Source organism: Osmia lignaria, chromosome 12 (assembly GCF_051020975.1).
Source record: "Osmia lignaria lignaria isolate PbOS001 chromosome 12, iyOsmLign1, whole genome shotgun sequence".
NCBI lineage: Eukaryota > Metazoa > Arthropoda > Insecta > Hymenoptera > Megachilidae > Osmia > Osmia lignaria.
This window is the reverse complement of record NC_135043.1, coordinates 3,341,518-3,359,579: the sequence shown is the minus strand read 5'-3', so window position 1 is coordinate 3,359,579 and position 18,062 is coordinate 3,341,518. Positions and strand designations below refer to the sequence as shown.

At 40.8% G+C, this 18,062-nt stretch overlaps 1 protein-coding gene across 4 annotated transcripts in view; it reads left to right on the top strand.

Moving 5' to 3' along the window:
- Positions 1 to 18,062, top strand: part of kay (transcription factor kayak) — a 30,045-nt gene that overhangs the window by 4,776 nt on the left and 7,207 nt on the right. The window contains exon 1 of one of the 4 annotated variants that reach the window (XM_034321609.2): positions 258 to 1,913. The exons of 1 other annotated variant lie outside the window; for it this stretch is intronic. In XM_034321609.2, the coding sequence (XP_034177500.1) occupies positions 1,779 to 1,913 (135 nt within the window). In that variant the 5' untranslated portion in view covers positions 258 to 1,778. Of the gene's footprint in view, positions 1 to 257; positions 1,914 to 3,101; positions 4,030 to 12,674; positions 17,990 to 18,062 lie in introns of those variants that run through there. 2 more of the 4 variants (XM_076691205.1, XM_034321611.2) reach the window with 2 other exon arrangements.

Here is an 18,062-nt window from a genome sequence, read left to right as displayed (position 1 = left end):
TATTGTTTCCCGAGTGTGCAAAACAAGGTCGTAAATCATTATCCCTTCGGTCTCGGTATTCATACCTGTGCTACCGCCAATGCTAACAACATGGCGATTAAAGGCAGGCTTATACTTGCAATGAAGATAAACACCCTCAACTTTTTGCAAGATATTAAAAAAAAAAAAAAAAAAAAAAAAAAAAGATAGAATCACAATGCCATATTTTGCAAAATTCCCGAATTTATTCTATTTGTAATTGTATATGTAATTGTAATGTGTTGAGACTTCGCTTTTAATACACTTCTCATATGCTCCATATAGTCTCAAGCACAATGGATTTCTCTTTCTTGATTATTTTTTTTTTTTATAATTCTTGGACAAAGTGCGTTCACACGTACGTTGCACCGGACTGGCAGAGTTCGTCGAGTTCGTTGCACGTGTGTCCGCGCATATACATCGAAACAAGAACAAAGAGACGAGCACGGTGCGTGCATACATCAGGGAATTCCCCGTACCGAAATAAGTGAGAAACGCATTTGTTGCTCTCGCGACGATAGCCTCTCAGCGTCACAATAATTTTTTCCTATTTTTCGCTGTTCCACACATCTGGCCGCGAATCTAACGCGCAATAAACCACGTGCAGGCTTGGCTCGTTATCGTACAGCCTATTATTTAAGTAACTATAAAAATGATACTTTATTCGCTTAAGATACACGCTTCGAATAATCTTTTATTTATCGCCGAGTTGAAATAACCAACTCGAAACACCTGTGTGCTTTGAAATAATTACCGAAGTCAGATAATCTTTTATTACACTCGAAATTATTTTTGTTCATCTAACGTCTATTTAACAAAGGAGTAGGCATAAAATTTCTCGATGTATTTCCTAATACCGTTACGGTACAGTACCCGAAAGTAAGGAAAGTATATATAGCCGTGTGTTACATAAACAATACACAAAAAGTTCAAATGTTACGATAAAACTGTAATTATACATATATCGAATGATTTTTATCCATCGCAATGTTTAAACATTCAAATAACCTCATCGGTCGCGCCATTAGCAAACTTAAACGACAGTGTGTTGTAAGTTGGAGTTCTTTAGACGTATTCTCTAAATTTAATCGCTGGTGGAACGATGAACAGAAGTTTGCATTAACATATGTCCCGTTAAACGATTAAGATTAGCTATTCGTTTGGCAAATTATGCAAAGTTAACGATCAGTATACCTAGAAAAGGGGATCTAGTTCTTGGTGGCGCGTTAGCCGATTCCGTGGAAGTCGAGATACAAACAGTATTTCGGTACGTAAGGGACACGTTGATTGGCCGCGAGCTATCGCGCGAATCAGCAATCAAGATGGCGATGACGTCACGTAGTGGTCGCTCGACGCTGATTGGTGGGGGGTCGAGCGGCTGTCTTTCTATATAGTTTCCCAGTTACATTGGCGGGCTCAGTTGGGATACGTAAGCACACGCGACACTTGAACAGTCACGTTGTTACTTCGTTGTTGCATGGTTGAACTTGTACGTGACAGTGACGGGGAAAAAGCAGACTCTATCAATTTATACGTGTCTATGCCGTTTGATCGAACGTGGTTGTAGTATACTCGGTAAGAAACGTGACATCGGTGAACGAGAAAAGGGTATCGTGCCGTTTCGTTTCGTCGCGAGTGTTCTTGGCTCGCGTTCAAAGTAAACTGTCGAGTTAAAACTCTTCCGCGAAGGAGCAACTAGATATTTCTTCTTTCCTTTTATTTGTCTTGTGGTGAAGTTTTGAAAGCAAAACCGCTCACAGATGACGCAACGTGTGCCTAGCGCAGGCTTTTACGACACTATCGTCGAAGATCACAATTACACGATGTTTTCGATGTATCCGCCGACATCAAACTTTTCTGACCCCTGGCAGCTGACGAAAGAGGAAAAGGCTATGGTAAGAGAAAACACTTTCGATAACAGGCATCTATTAATATATCGTAAAATGGTAGCACAAATATATTTTGTTGGTTCGATATAAACGAACATCGATTGTGTGCACATCCAGGTGTCACGGTCGAAAGTCGATCGATATCATCCGAAGTGGTAACGATCGCCGTGAACTTAGTCGCAGTTTGTACGACCATTTATCTTACTCCTCGTGGCCGGAACAAAATTATTGCAATTTTTATTTTCACTGATAGGTTCTTTGACGCATTTCCAATTACGTTTTTAGCCATTTTTAGGTACTGGAATTTTCGTATACGTGAGATAGGATTAAAACGTTAAATAAAAAATTGAAGCATGAAAGTAGAAAGTGTTGCACAGTGATAGCGGGTAATTGAGTCGGTAATTGAGGTCGTACTCGTCGATGACGTCTTCGCTCGAATTTCTAAGAACCGCGTTATCGCTTTGAATCCTCGATTCTTCTACCTGTATTATTTTTCTCGTTTACTTTTCCATTTCTTCTAGAACATATCAATATTCTTACAATTGTATTTTTCTTATTTTTTTTTTCCTTCAAACTTCCAATTATATTGTATAGATTGTCAATGGACTTAAGTCACTAGGGAATAAGAAACCTAGAGGAAAATTTTCCACCTACAATTACGGAAGACATGGATATTAACTTCTTTAATGCCATTTTCTGACCGTACTTTTATCTTAATAAGATTATCTTGGAAGGAATAGATAAGGATCTTAAAAGTCTCTATTTATGGCGTGTAATTACATAAGCGGTTTCTAAGGTATTTTACATCATCCGACGGTTAATGTTGTCATTAAGACCTTCATGATCTTTTGCGAACGTCTTCCCTCGACACTCGGTCGAAAATGACTTCTATGAATCCTACAAAAAATCCTGACCTTTGTCATTCTAAAAACAAAACAAGTCTTTTGGAACAAACGTTCATAGGACCTTTTTTTATTCTTAAGGTGAACAGAATTCGTAGTAAATAAACGGTTCCATAATAATATATCATAGCCATTTGGAAGAGAAAGTATTTGACTAAAGATGGTATTATTTGATGCTATCTGTAACTAACGTTATCATTAACTGATAAAAGACAAAGCTTGCTTATCTTTCACACAAAAGAATAGAAAAACAACAATAATATAATTGATATACTAAAATTAAAAAAAAAAAAAAATAGTCTGATAGCATTAGTTTGACTTAAGTTAGTGATACAGTGTCCTAATTAAAATCATGTTTTTAAAGAAAAGTGATCTGGTAGTTTTTATTCTGTTCACCAATGTCAGTCATTGAACCGGAGTGTATTGTCCTGGGTGGAGGAAAAGCATTCTCTGGCGAATTTAAGAATGCTTTGTGTGCACGACACCGAAGGAAAACAGTTAAATCTGACAGGAAGCCCGGAGTTAACGCTCGTTAACCCACCAATTAGAGGGTTTAGTTGAACGAAGGCCTGGGTTAAGTTTAGTGGTAGCAATATGAACGCGGGTCATAAGGCAAGAGGTGTCATCCTGCTGCCTCTTGGCCTCGCGACAAACATAATCGTTTCTTTTTTTCCCTTCTCTACATTCTAACCGCGAAATTCATATCTACAATATTATTATTATTTTTTTAAATAGAACAATGAAAAAATTAATTTATCAAAAGTTAATACGCCTATTAGTCTCTGATCATATCATTTCCCGCCAGTTTGTCGACTCTAACAAGATAATTAGATATCTGCAATTCCTTATCTGTCCAAGTCATTTCCGGCTTCCGTAAACAGTTTCCACGAAGCTGAAAGTGTTACTGCGACGACGAGCAATATCCGTCAGGCAATTTGCATAAGTTTTTATTTTCGCCAAGCTTAGCTCAGTTTGAAGCGGTGCGCGGCGTGGCGCGGCACGGCACGGGACGCCGCTCGAATGACTCATCCGTAGCACTCTCGTAGTTTTGCCAGCGATTTATGAATGAAAATCCACGCACGTGTCGCGTGCGCGCAGGTTGTACCGCGACACGCAACATTGCCACGCCGTTATTATTCGCGCGACGCCTCGTAAACACGTCGATTACGCGTTCGCCCTGTGAGACATCGGTACCTGGAAAAACAACCAGCCTGACATCGGTGAGACGGTTTAATTGTGTGAAACTAGTTTCTCGATTTCTTTTTCCACATCTAGATACCAGGAAACGCTGGACAGACTGATTTGAGTACCAAGAATCCGAAGATCCGGTATCTTCTGGTTTATATTAATTATAGTAAGCTGAACAATGCTCGACATTCTGTGTGATTAAGAATTTTTCATTTCTCAATTTTTCTAGTGAAGAGATTGTATGCAAATTAATTTAGTATGATTTAAATTATTACTTTACTTTGGGGCACACAAAATTGCCCCAAGAGTATAATTGCTGTTATTTAGAATCTGAATTGTTCTTGTAGACATATTTTAATAAATTTTGCGTAAGATTCTTTTTTTCATGCGGTCAGCATAGCAAGTCGGTAATCCGGTGTAGTCGACCTCGAAAGGAGGTCGATTCCACGGAAAGATATCTTGCGTACGAGTGACGTCAATACGTTAACACTTTCCCCTGGAGAGTGTCTTTTATATGCGATGCGTGGATCTCTTCTACGACTTCGGTTAACCTTTGGGGGTTTCCCCCCCTGCAATATCTCACAATTTAAACTTTTCTTTATTTTTTGATAAATATTCATTTTCGTTTGGAACTAACCGCACATTACCATTTTCTGGCCGTGGCATTTAAACGCTTCATTATCCAATATCTAAGATTAGTAATGTTATTTAAAACAATATTCTATTGTTTTTTCGACGGTAACCTCCGTGTAACAATATTATCGCAAGGAGGATCTAAGATTTATCTTTCAGACTATAATGTTTCCATATCACTCTGCGCCGAGCTCTACTAAAATATTTAACATTCCTCTGGAGGGTTCAAAGAATAGCCATCGCGTGAAAGGAAAATGTTTCTGAAAACATTGTACGTGGTTGATCCTCTGACCGTTTCAAATTGATTTCCGGCAGAGTGGTACCAATAGGGAGAGAGACGTGGCCTTTCATTGGTCGTGAGCCTCGAGAAGGAGAATCAGTCTGGAAGAGAACGATGCGTCTACTAAGCTTCACGATGATGGTTATAAATTCAAAGGAGATCCTTTCTCGTCCTTATTCCACTCTGATGGTATGATAAAGTGCTCCACCTATTCAAGGGTGTGATGCGTTGTCCCTTTAATAAAAGCCGGTGTATATTCATCGTTGAAGAGGTCGTGGAACCCTTGAGGTTCATTCCAGACCCACGTGGGACGAAAGCGTGTATCCAATTTCGTGAAAGCATACTATGCATCGCTATATGGGGCCCCACCAAACGGGGACACAAAAGGGACGTGGGTGCCTTTTTAACGCGTCACCGTATCAAGCGGTTCATTATGCTCTAATGTATTCGAAATTAGGCTAGCTGAAGCGAACACACAAAATGGTACTTTGATAATCTTTGGTCAAAAAAGAAACGAGGATTGATGGTGATTAATTCTATTAAAGGGGATGGTAATTCGATGTTCTTCTTTTTTATATATTGTAGTACAAATTGCTGTGATTAGGTAGTGATAGGAGTAGAAAATCATAGGTGTTGTTTGACTCTTTTCTTTTTCAAAAAAATCATCCTTGAATTTCAGAGGTATTAATCATATTAGAGATCTTTTAGGGGTTAACACTATATTGCCGGACAAATAAATCCGTCGAAATAGGTATAGCACATATGGATTTTTGGAACTAAGGAATTAGCATATGTTTCAAAAAAAAATTATTTAAGTTTTTCTATATACGTACATATAGAGTAATAAAATCGTAAATGAGTCAAATTGACTCGCTCCGTCAATCTGGTGTTAGAAAATGTACATTCGTGATCAAATAAAATTATCCCGGGAAAATAGCGATCCTTCCTCGTCTGCATTTCCGGGGAAAATGACAGTGTAGGGAAAGCACCCCCATATACCCATACGTGGTAACGGCGTCTGCCGATCGCGCGGGAATTTGGAATTGAAATTCATATATTATTCAAACTTTACAGTTTCTAAATTATTTTTAATATAAATATCGTCAAAATTAATATTCCTGCTGTCTTTACGTATATCGCCACTTTCCCTAGGGAAGCCTGATTTGATCGCGAGTGTACGCGAGGGTCCCCATACGTGGTCGCATTTATAAACGCGATTATGTTGGTATTCTCATATGGGGAGGGAGTAAGCTGCCGAAGTGCAACCAGTCGGAAATGCCTTAGTGATTGCGTCACTGGTCAGGAATTTACGGACCGTTTCTGCCCTCCAAGCGTTTTCTTTTACGCCCGTGTGTTCCTTTTTTCTCCCATTCCATCCTTCGTCCTTAACGTGTCCCAGGCATACTCATCTTCGTTTCACACTCATTTTTCCATTTCGCCTGGCAAACCTTCAAAATTACTCGCTCGAATACCTTCGTATTTTTGTATCATAAATCCGATTTAACAACTCGTGTGTTTCTCAACGGTTCTCTTATTGCTCAACGGTAATAACTATTCGAAGTACTATCGTTATAAAAAGCTGGCCCAAAATCGGTGCGTCGAAGGACACCGTGCTCTCCTTGCGGGAATCCTTGATACGGTTGCTCAATTTCACGCAATTTCAGCCAATATCTTCGTAACAAAGGATTACTCACTGAAATTTCGCCAAATCAGTGTATTTGTAATGAAATTTCCTAAGAGTCACTTTGTCGATTTCAAAAATTCACATAAAAATGTAAATTCCAAGTTCATTACCTAGCCTTGGAATTATCGAGCAGTCCATTCGCGTGATCGCCCACCATTTTTCTGCTAAATCATTCGAAATGTTACAATTTAATTCAATTACCATACTACAGTCCTGAAACCTGTCTTTAAACGGTGAATCGAAGGCGGCTGGAAAATATTCTTAAAAACGTAAACGGTGATCGATTTCCAATTACTCGATGACGAATAAAATCTGATTTAAATACAAAAATGTTGAATCGGTAGTAAGTACAATGGTTCTCGTGGATCGTTGAACATAATTGCAACAGTTTTATCTTGCGACTCGCGATTACGCGCGTCACGGACCGTGTACGTCGATCAATCGGAGCTAATCGATCATCTGAGGCGAAAAGTGGGCGATTAAAAAGCCTCGAGGCTAGTCGTTGATTTCGCAACTCCTTATAGTTCTGCATCAGGAAAGATCTGTTACGTGATCTATCTACGAGTCCAGTGAAAATTCGTTTCTCTTCTAATACGATATATTCCTCTGACATACGAGATAAAATCTTGGATTAGATAATCTTGGCCATTTCAGAATAGAAATTCCCAAGGTAGAATATTGTAGCAAGTTCAGATTAGATCTACAGTAATAGCGTTTATTATAATAATTTAAATTTCAACAAATGCAATTAATATTTGCCTCCATTTAGAGTTTATCCCCAAGTAAAACATGGACGTGCCTATGGCCCGGTAAAAAAAAGAGGGGCCTGTGTAATCTGGTACAAAGGAAATCACAAACCGAAACCGATCTCCAATTTAGCGATTGGGTAATAGAACTGACCTACAACGAGCAGGCTCGAAACGCGAAGCCTTGGCACGACACGATCTCTGCCGTGCTCTTAGCTCGCTACGTAAAACGGGGACAGGGCCGAGATGACGTGCAGGGAATATCCAAACTTAAATCGTGACTCCCCTGTGTCGTTCACCTCTGATCGTGAACCGCGACACGAGGGACACATCCACTCCCATTCTCTCGAAGACTTTGGTTCCGAGTTCGATGCTAAAAACAGTGAACGAGCAGACCCACTCTGTTCTTATCTTCTCGCGTTTATCGGCTACTGACAGAGCAGTCCAAGTACTTTCGAGTCTGATGTATGGTGTCTGTCAGGGACATCCGTAAGAAACGCGTTACACGTTGCTCGTTCGCGTTTCTGCCTCGTCACGTTCAAGGAGATCGTGGATGTACCTCCCTAAATGGCACGCACTTGGATCCTCGTATTCCCATTTAAAAATGAAGGCATTCGTTTCTAAATTTGATACTTTGTGAAATATGTGCTATTCCCCTAAATGGAACAAGCTTGGAAGAAAAATTCACGGCTTAACTTTACATTTGGGCACACAGAATTATTATAGTATTTGAATTGAACGTTTTTAGCAGGCCTATCCGACTTATTAGCTGCACATTACCGTAATGACCACGTAATGACCAAGAAATCGTAGGTGCCGCAGTGACTACAGAACCATAGGTCGAGTCGAAGTGGTCGAACTGTAAAACGTTTCAAATATATGTATATCGTTAATAATTAACACGCGAGTCTACTGTTAAATAAATGCAACAAACCATGTGCATAGATCCGCGATTTAACGATAACAATAAAATATCGATTGCCTTCTTAAATAAAAAACGGAATAATTAACAGTATTCAACTAATAGTCATCCAATACAGTAAATCAAACATCTATTATAAAACATAGACCTCCTTCGATACTGGAAACGTCATTTATAAAAGCCTCTTTGATTAACGAATTCAAATAAAACCAAGTCGTAATACATTTCGAACATTCCAGAAGTATTGAATTGCGACGCACGAATTTCGCAGAATAGAGGGGTAGAAAGAAATAGACAACGCTAGACAAAGGCAACGTGAAAGGTCAAGAAGGGATGAGAACTCGGGAAACGCGCCTAGACAAACCTATCCGCGCGAGCCTTCCCCTTCGACACGTATCCTGATTTGCTAAATGATGTCCCTACTTTGGGGCACCGATCGCGGGTCGAACCCTGAGACGATCGCTTGACTGAAGCAAATCACTCTTCGTCGAAAAATCGTGAGGTGGAGACATAGTTGTCTACGAAATCGCGTAATTAGATTGCTCGGCAAAGTTCCTTCGTATAACAAGGCAGAGTGTCGAGAGTGTTTTTGATTCGCGTTTCTCGTGACAAGGACTCAAACGAACACGTTAAATTCTTTTCATACTTTTCAATAATCTATCTTTTCTCTTTCCTTTTAAATCGTCCGATAATTAATATATTTCTTTTTCGCGTCGCGTCGTTTAAAATTAGTTTTTCGTATCGTCTCGTAACCGTAACACCGTAGAAAAGGCCGATCGCGAACGCGTAGTGCCTGTGACAAGTTTCTCATCTATTCTTCGCCTTCTAGATTTCCAGACAGTATCAGCGAATAGTAAGCGAACTTACACATATCTTATCATATATTATTAAAACATCGAGCTTGGTAAGTTGTCTATTTCATTCTATTCAATACGGCAAATCTGGTTGATTATGCGGCAAAACGGGCGATCTACGGGACTGAGTGTCCTGGAAATTTCCTACTGGATCGTCCCGTTCAACACCGCGTTTCAAGGTATCGAATATATTTATATTTCTTATAAAATTCCGTTTATACTAAAGAGAGACGGCCCACCAGACCATGTTCTTGGTAGTTTCCCCCCGGGACCATTTTCTCTTACCATACAATAATTGTTTGCCGAAATCGTCGCTCGAATCATACCGTATTATACCGAATTAAAAATCCAATTATATCAAATAGCTCACTTGTTAACGTCCGTTACAAATTCTGTGTCATATTTCAACTCAATAGATCTCACTTTTATATTTTTCTTGCCATTACACATATTTCATTTGTTCTTTTCATCTATTTCAAACAGCTCGTACTTTCTGTTAACTAAACCATTTTTATTGTTATACTTATTTTTCTGAAACTATACTTTTGTTACCCGTAATCAGTTTCTAATTACACATTTCCTTCCTACATAATCACGCCTACCATCTTCGCACAGATTCACACGAGGAGCCCGTATGGGACCAGAGCATTGACGAACCCAGCAGTAAATCTAACATCGAATTTTACTGACTTTTTAATTGTTCTAATCATAGAGGACGATCGCGCAAGTGATCGTCATAAGTGGTTAGGACTGGTGGCAGCGCTAATACTCTTCTCAACCGCGCATTAACCTTAAAAATTAATAGTATTAACAACCTCGTTAATTTTTCTTTTTTTTTATTCTGTATAAAATAAACCGTATCTCGCTCGCGACGTAACAATAAAACCTAAAAATATAAATAAGGATATAATTTATAAAAAACATTTTGGTGTATTTTCTTTGTATTACGTACATATGTATGTTATCTAATTATTGGAAACGAAAAAATTAGTATTTAAGCTGCGATAAACGATAAGAGCGTTGATTAGAAAAAAAGAGCTGCAAAAACTAGATAAAAGAAAAAAAGCGTCATTTCGATCGACGCTCTTATATTTTATCACAGCTCCCACATAAACATGCCCCAGCCAATCTGATTGAAGAGCCATCTACAACTTTTTCGTCACTAATTAGACAGGTGGAAGCTCAAGTCGGATAGGCCTGGTTTTTAGCATATTTTAAGAGGTTAGTTTCACGCCATATTGGTTTCTATTCATAAAGTCAATATGGCGTCAACCTAACCTCAAAAACGTTTTACATACGGTATAACTTTTGAATGAATGGATTCCTAGAGTTAAAATTTGTATTTTTCAGCCTTTTTCGTCTAACATTTTTTAAATATAATAGAAGAAATCAATAATTTTGCGTGTCCCAAAGTAAAGTGCAACTAAGTTTGCCATTTAAAGAAATGGGTGCCATACAGCTGATACTGAGAAAATTGACTGTGCCTTTCGGTTGCGTACAAAGGTGTGTAGATTGTAGTAGAAAAGGGAAAACAATCGGCTGGCTGTGCCTGTCGAGAAAGGCCCATAGAAAAGGCGGCGTGTGACCAACAACGGAGCACTGTGTTCAATGGTAATCGTTAACCGAGGCTCAGGGAAGGCCAGACTTCAATTAAGAGCCCTAGACGCGGTAAAGAGAGGCTGGCTACGTCGGCTTCACTTAAATGAGCTTTGAAAGAGAGGAGTTGCATTAACTGAGCGGATCTAGTGCATGCTTTAATCCATTCGAGAGCTGCTTCTTATAAGACGATCCCCAGGAACTTAATTCTTTTTTTTCTCCAGTTACCATAATGGATAGATTATTCATATTCCAAATTTCATTTTTCGGTGCTCGAAAATTTGAGTACCCAAAGTCAACTCGAAACTCTGAATAAATTTAAATGCTGAACGAACTTTTAGGGTTTCACCCTAACCTAACTTTCGGGCACCCGTACTTTTCTAGTTCCAACCCTTCACTTACTTATATTCGAAAGCATCGACTTCCGGAAGCCTCGAACAGGCTGCAAGATGGAGATAACTCTGAAAACAAGGACATCCAATTTTAAGTGTCTTTTCTCCTCCACCGTTAAAATATGACCGGTCCAAGACAGAAATAAACGTTTCGAAAGAAGCAATTAGGAGATCAACGTAGTAATTCGGGCTTGCTCCCGTGAAATACAAACGTTGCGCAAACGGGACGATACCGGGAAGAAAAATTATTCTGCTTTTAGTTGGATTTCTTAGGATTCGGCTTTAGTACACGGACGTACCGAAACACTGGGCCTTTCGAGGTTTTCCACCTTTTTAATATCGAGGTAACGGTTCGACAACCGAGAGAGATAATCTTTGACGATCGTGGAATCCACGAATACTTGTTCGTTGGAAGCAGAAAGGGACGAATGACGAAACAGCACGTGCTCGATTTTGAATTTCCTGGTACGATGATTCGGTGACTTCTACTATCGAATTCCTGTGAGTCATTCGTAGTTGGCGCCTACTTTAATCAGATGCGGTGGTCACGAACATCAGCGCGCGCGTGCGCCCCGTTGCACTTGTCCGTATCCATGTAAATTCTTTCAATCTTTCACGATGTTATCGATGTCGAACCGTTTTTCGCTTTGATAACACTCCATGTATCGTCCATTTTTGTTTTTCGCAAAAATTCTGCTTTTCCGTGTTTGATAAGCTTAAGAGGAGATAAACTTTTTGCAATAAATGATACTTGAAATAATCGAAAAAATATAAGAGTAAGATTCAGTAGAATTTTGTCGTTTTTGAATAACAAAATTTCTTCATAAATTGTCGTGCTTGAGAAACAAACCGATCGGAAATACCAGATATTCTTTCCTGGTTACATTTCCACGAACTTCTAAAAAGTAGTCCTCGAATCCGATGATGATGGTCTCTTTTGAAGTTTAGGAGATTTACTCAATCCCTCTTCTCTCTTTTCTCTTTTTCTCAGTCAGTGAAGTGGTTCGCTCGTGTTTCGGTGGCCGAATAAAGTCATCCTCTTATCCCGGCTAAATGCAACCTTCCCTCGGTGGCCAATCTGTTTTTATGTCTTTCGCTCTTTATCCATGAGGATTCTCCTTCGCTCCGTCTCGTATCGTGTGTCCTCTCGAGAAAGGAGGCGAGCGCGGCCGAAGATAGCCGAAGCTGCGAGGCCGAATCGACGAACGACCATGTGGTGATAGCGCGATGACAGAAGCACTGTCAGTGTCACTACGACTGCCGTTGCGTGCGGTCGTTCATCGAGATCGCTTCTTCGTTTCCTTATTTTTTTCTTTCCCTCTTTTTCTAGTTTTTCCACACGATTACGGTGAACGTTCTCTGGTTTTTTCCTCGTCTCGCGGGAAATCTTTGATGTCGTAAACCTCGATCCACTCGAGTAGCGACCATTAGAGGGAAACGAATTTTCTTTGAACGAACATAGGTTAGATTCGACTTGTGTGCCATATAATCGACGGATTTTCGTGAACGACGGCTAACGAAAGTCGACGAGGTGGTTCGAGGTGAGTTGAGGCTTTAATTCGTTTCCATTTTTGGTGCCGTACGAAATCGTCCACGCAGTCGGTCTTATAATTGCGTGTATTATGATAGTATGTAAAATATATACGTTTGTATATTTCGTTTATGAAGACACCAGAATGGGCAGCGAGAAAAAGAAAACAAGGTCGTAGGCGAGAGACGGGTTCGTGCCGTGCACGTTAAACAAAGAGGTAGTAGTAGCTGCATTTTCTTTCCTAATAGCATTCTTATCTTGTTCCCTGGCTGATAGGCGATGCTCGTGCTTTTTGTTTTCTTTCGCTCGCTGCACTTTAGACTCGTCACAGCTGGCTTAGCACACGTGCCTCTTCCCACGTACCGTGAGCTTTCACGAATTGCCTCTAGTTAGAACTTCGAACTTTTAAGTTCTATAGTCGATAATGTCCCTAGAAACGTATCTATGTAAGGTTTCCTATGTTCTCCTTTGATAACTTCCTAAATAACCGCCATTTTATTTCTACCCCTTTGAAATAACGAAAACTCGATAAATCACTTGGAGCTGAATATTTTTCAGTTAACTTTCGTGTCGAAACGACGACAAAGAAGGGGTCGGCCTACATTTCCCTATCTTTTCGATAGGTACCGAGTCGCATAGAAAACGAACTTGCAGGTTATGCAATTTAGACGGCACGCGTGTATCGCTTTACGACCAGGGGGAAAAGCGTAACAAACGGGGAAAGTTAAAGTTCCTTGTACGCTCCGTCGGGATCAGTGCTGCGTGTTATCGTGTTTACATTCTTTGTTCTTTGTCCGGGACTGGCGCGATGCATCGACGTGTTTGCGCCAGATCGCGCTTTCGATGTTCCGTCGCTCCCAACCACACGTGCGCGTTGTGTATCGTTGGGAATGTTTGTTGCAAACGAACGGACGCGCAGATTTATCACGAGTTTTCCATCAGTCGGACAGTGAAATTTAAACGAGACCCATGTTTCCTTCTTCCCGTCCTGCAACGTTTCTCACGCGTTTTTAACGTTCCGTTACTATTTCTGTGTCATAATTGATTGCAATAATTTCGTAATTGACTAGACAATGATACGCGATTGGATCAGAAAGATGATGCAATCGTGAACCGTTTCAGGATTATGTTTTTAATCGGTAAATTACTTTGTCGGTAAAATATGCTACTCGGATGAAATTAGAAATATGTTAGAACGATAACTTTACATTTATACTTTCAAAGTTCGTGTGAACTGCTCATAGTATTACTATTGTTTTCCTATCGAGTCCGCGGATGAAAAACAGAGAAACGAGTAGAATAAACGAGTAGGAAATTATTCCGCTATTAAGTTTTCCGCCTCTAAGAGGATCGGGCAAAGGGGATTATCATTCGAGCCGAGTTGCGAACGGTATTTCCTAACCTCTTCGCGGAATTAATCTTGTCTCGATATTCGTCATACCTCATCGAAGAATTAAAATTATTTTTTTCTATTGGATGTGGAAGGTACTTATAAAATCAGGACAAAAATATCGATGATTCAAATTTGTAGTTGGAAATGCTTCTTAAAAGTTACAAAAGCGCGCCATTTTTAGTTCGTTCGGGAAGGGTGTATAAAGAAAAAATGGCGTTCTTTGTTATTCAATATTGTATTCGTATCATGTACACCGCCCGTACGTACCAATCTTTTTTCCTATCATGATATTGCTCTCGGTTCTCGCAACGACGACGTAATTGCATTATTATTTACCGCGTAATAGCAACCGTCGCACAGTGCAGAACGGGGAAAAAACATGAGTGCGCATGTGCGGGGGATAGACGGCAATAAGCACGTTACGCGAAACCGAATAGCCATTTAGGCCATCGAAACGGGATTAAAAACGAGATTACAAATGATGCCTTTATTCTCGGTCGTTACAAAACGACTACCATATTAGTAGACGGATTTAAATGTATCGGAAGACGAAAAAGATGTTTCTCCGTCGAAAGGCGGTACACAATTAACCGTGGAAAATAAATGCATTGTTAATAGCCGAAGGATCGTCGCAGTTTGTTTGTCCGGGCACTGCGTCCTTGAGTCGCCCACGGACCGAGTTGATCGCTCCAGTGATCTTGGCCTGACATTTCAGTGTCCTCCGCGAAAAGGTTTTCGTGGAAAAACCAATGGTTCGCCCGTGTCCGAACCGCTGCGCGTTTCGTTGCTTTTGTTTTCAAATTCCTTTGCTACGCCACGCGCAGGCGCGTGCGCATGCGCACCCGTGCCGGATCGTTTTCTCGGGTGCCACAAATCTTCGTCGCATAATTGACCGACTGAACACTTGACTGGAACAAATGACTGGCTGAACAGCATCCGACCCGTTTGCTGGAAAAAGAACGGCGTAGAATTTAGAACAGATTCCGACATCGCGATACGTCGACGTTTACCTTGTACCGGTTCTCCGGTCAATCTTTATTTTATTACGTAACCCAAAATTATCCGGCTAAGAATCGATATATCATCGGTGTAAATGGTGGATGCAAATGAATTCCTGATTAATCGATGCGTACCGCGATCGCGTTACAAGCAAATAGTTTCTTCGTCGTTTCACGGTTAATTCGACGCGTAATTGGCTTTACCTGCCGCAATGATCGACACCGTACACGTTTCTCGAAAACGTTTAATGCAGTTCCCGGGAACAACATCGTGGAACACGAGAGCGGGGTTCGTGTTTGTCGAATCTGCGCTAGTTTTCTTGTTAATCGAACGCCCTCCGCGTCCTTATCGGGGTCGAGAAATATGCCAGCAGTTCCTGGAATTCGAAATTGACGCGTGGGTGGAAGAGAGACGTCGAGATATCCGGAGAGGGTTGGCACAGTTAGATTAATACGGATAATAAAAGGAAGAGGGAGGTTATAACGAGAGACCTCAAGCGAATTTCGAGGAAATGTTTATTCCTACGTTGATTGTCGATTCGTTACCATCCTATCTACCTTGATAAGAGAAGGACTTTGATTCTAGACTGGTCAGTGATACCCTGAAAGGATAAATGTCTGGAGGTTACACAGGGACATACCATCGGGATAGTTTATAAATAATTTTGAAACTTCCTTTCGCTGTCAGGTTAATTCGATTGGTCTATTGACGCATCGTTTCCCCCTTCTGTCTGCACAAATATTTTGATCCTGATATCCAGGTGCATTTGTTTCCATAAGTTATTAGTGCTATCTCACGAAGTGAGATCAAATATCTTTCCGTTTCTCATTTTTCTCTGTCAATATGGCGGATTTCGTTTCTCGTCAGACGACGATCGTTATTTACCGGTAATCTAATAATGGTAGCGTATACGCCTACCGGAGCTATGTTTGATGTATGAAAATTCCACGCTACCATCGTTGGTTGGTAAAACATCGCACGCTGTTTATTGTAATCTGGCTGCCATATGTTTTCGTATCAAGTCCGCAGAGATAAGCTGGTTTTGAATGTCCATCTCGTGTTTAGCGAGTTACTGCCGTCCGATAGTTCGTTCCTGAGTGACGCAAAAGGGAACAGGTTTTTCGTTGGACGATATAGGTATTCTAATTATCATTATTTCTTCGTTGTTACGAACGTATTGCTAAGGAATTAAAATTCCCATCGGTGAAAACTGTACCAAGATGGCCGCGTCCTAACTAGGGTCGCCGCCATTTTGCTTTTCACCAAAACACCCCCAAGGAAACAGACATTTTTGATTGTAATAATTATGGTCTTTAATGAAAATCTAATTTATGATAAAGTAGCAGACTTACGATTGTACATTGGTCCCTATAACCTTAACCCTAACTCCGGTTATGTTGCGTCTGATCCACGTCACGTGATCACTCGGTCGAGAATATCTCTACAGGAAAGGAAACAGTCGAAGTGGCACTGTATACGCATCTTAATGTCGCGATACGCGAAGGAAGCCACATCCTGGAAATGTTCGAAGCGATAAACGAGGAAACAAACATTGTCGTCCCTGCGTGGCTCTTCGCTTTAGCAACCCGTTTGGCGGACCATTCGAAGTTTATTCCAGGAAGTTTCATCTCCTTCCGATTATCCGCGTCGATCGACCCAATCGATCGGTTCGATGATCCGGTCCGAAAAGTTTCAAGATCGAAAGAGCCGTTTGGCGCTTCGCTCGAGTTCTCCTGCGAAGAGTTCTTGGCTAGTTTCCAAAGCGACGAATCTTTGTGGGGGAAGGCGACCACCACGCTCCACAGGTGTTTAAACTTAGAACTCGAGTTAATTAAGATCTTCCAGCCGGACGCGCAATTGGGAATTTCGGTCCGCGTAGATGCCGGGGAAAACCACTGGCTGCGAATAAACTTGTTTGAGATTAGCAAGGTATTTAGTTGTTTCGTCCCATCCGAGTCACTTAAGCCAATAGAAATTTGTTACAATTCTCAAGTATTCGTATTTCTCTTTTTATGAATGAAAAAGTGAAGGTGTGAAAGATTGTCCGGGTACTTAGTATTTTCACGGCTAATAAAATTCTTGAGGCATTAGTATAAATCTTAGTCGAGCGTCGCAAATAAATCGGCTGGAACGCGTTAAGCTGGAAACTTGGGACCGTTACGCGATTCCGAAAGAATGTCGCTTTTGCCGAGAGCGGGAACAATGGAGAAAGTCGTAAAGGCAACCCCTTTCTTATCGACCCGCCCATAAAGTTGGGCCACGCGCTTAAAGTCACAAACCCGACACGCCGCTAATACGTTTACGATACATATATCGAAATTCTCGGCTGTGATATTTAAGAAGCAAAAGAAACAGAGATGGTGGGAATTATGGAAAAATATGTAGGTGCCATGTTGCAAATTGGACGAGGGCGCGGAAATCACTCCCACCTTTTTCTCCCCTGGTCTCTCTTCTCTCTCTCTTTCTCTCTCTCTCTCTGTCAAGCGTACATACTCGAAATTCGAAGGTTATTTTTAGATTAGGTTTCCTCGTCGCGTATGGCCACGAAGAACAGAGCGGCATCGAAGAAGCTCAGTGTAAGAGAGGCGTCGGTGGAGGACGCAGTGGTGACGACGAACTCTTCAGAAAGTGAGAAGAGCGTGCGCGAGGGAGGAGAGAAAGAGATATTTAAGGGGGAGGGGAGCGCACACCGACGTCCAAACGATCTCTCACGAACGAACGATCGACTGAAATTTACTTTTTTCTTACCATAAACCCAAGTACCCTTGTTATCCTTTTCCTTCGACCCTCGTTATTCCCGTCTTTCCTCCAACTTTCCCCGTCCTAACCTCTATTCCATTTTTTTCAACGACGAAACGAATAACTGAACGAAATATAACCGATACTTCGAGCTATGGCAGCCACCGCCATGGATCCAGTCGATATTGCTAATATCCTCGCGCAGGAACTGCTTTATCAGCAGGTAACCTTACATGTGTTTTGCAACATAACGAAATACTTTTTCTTTCATTTATCACCGGATATACGTCGATATA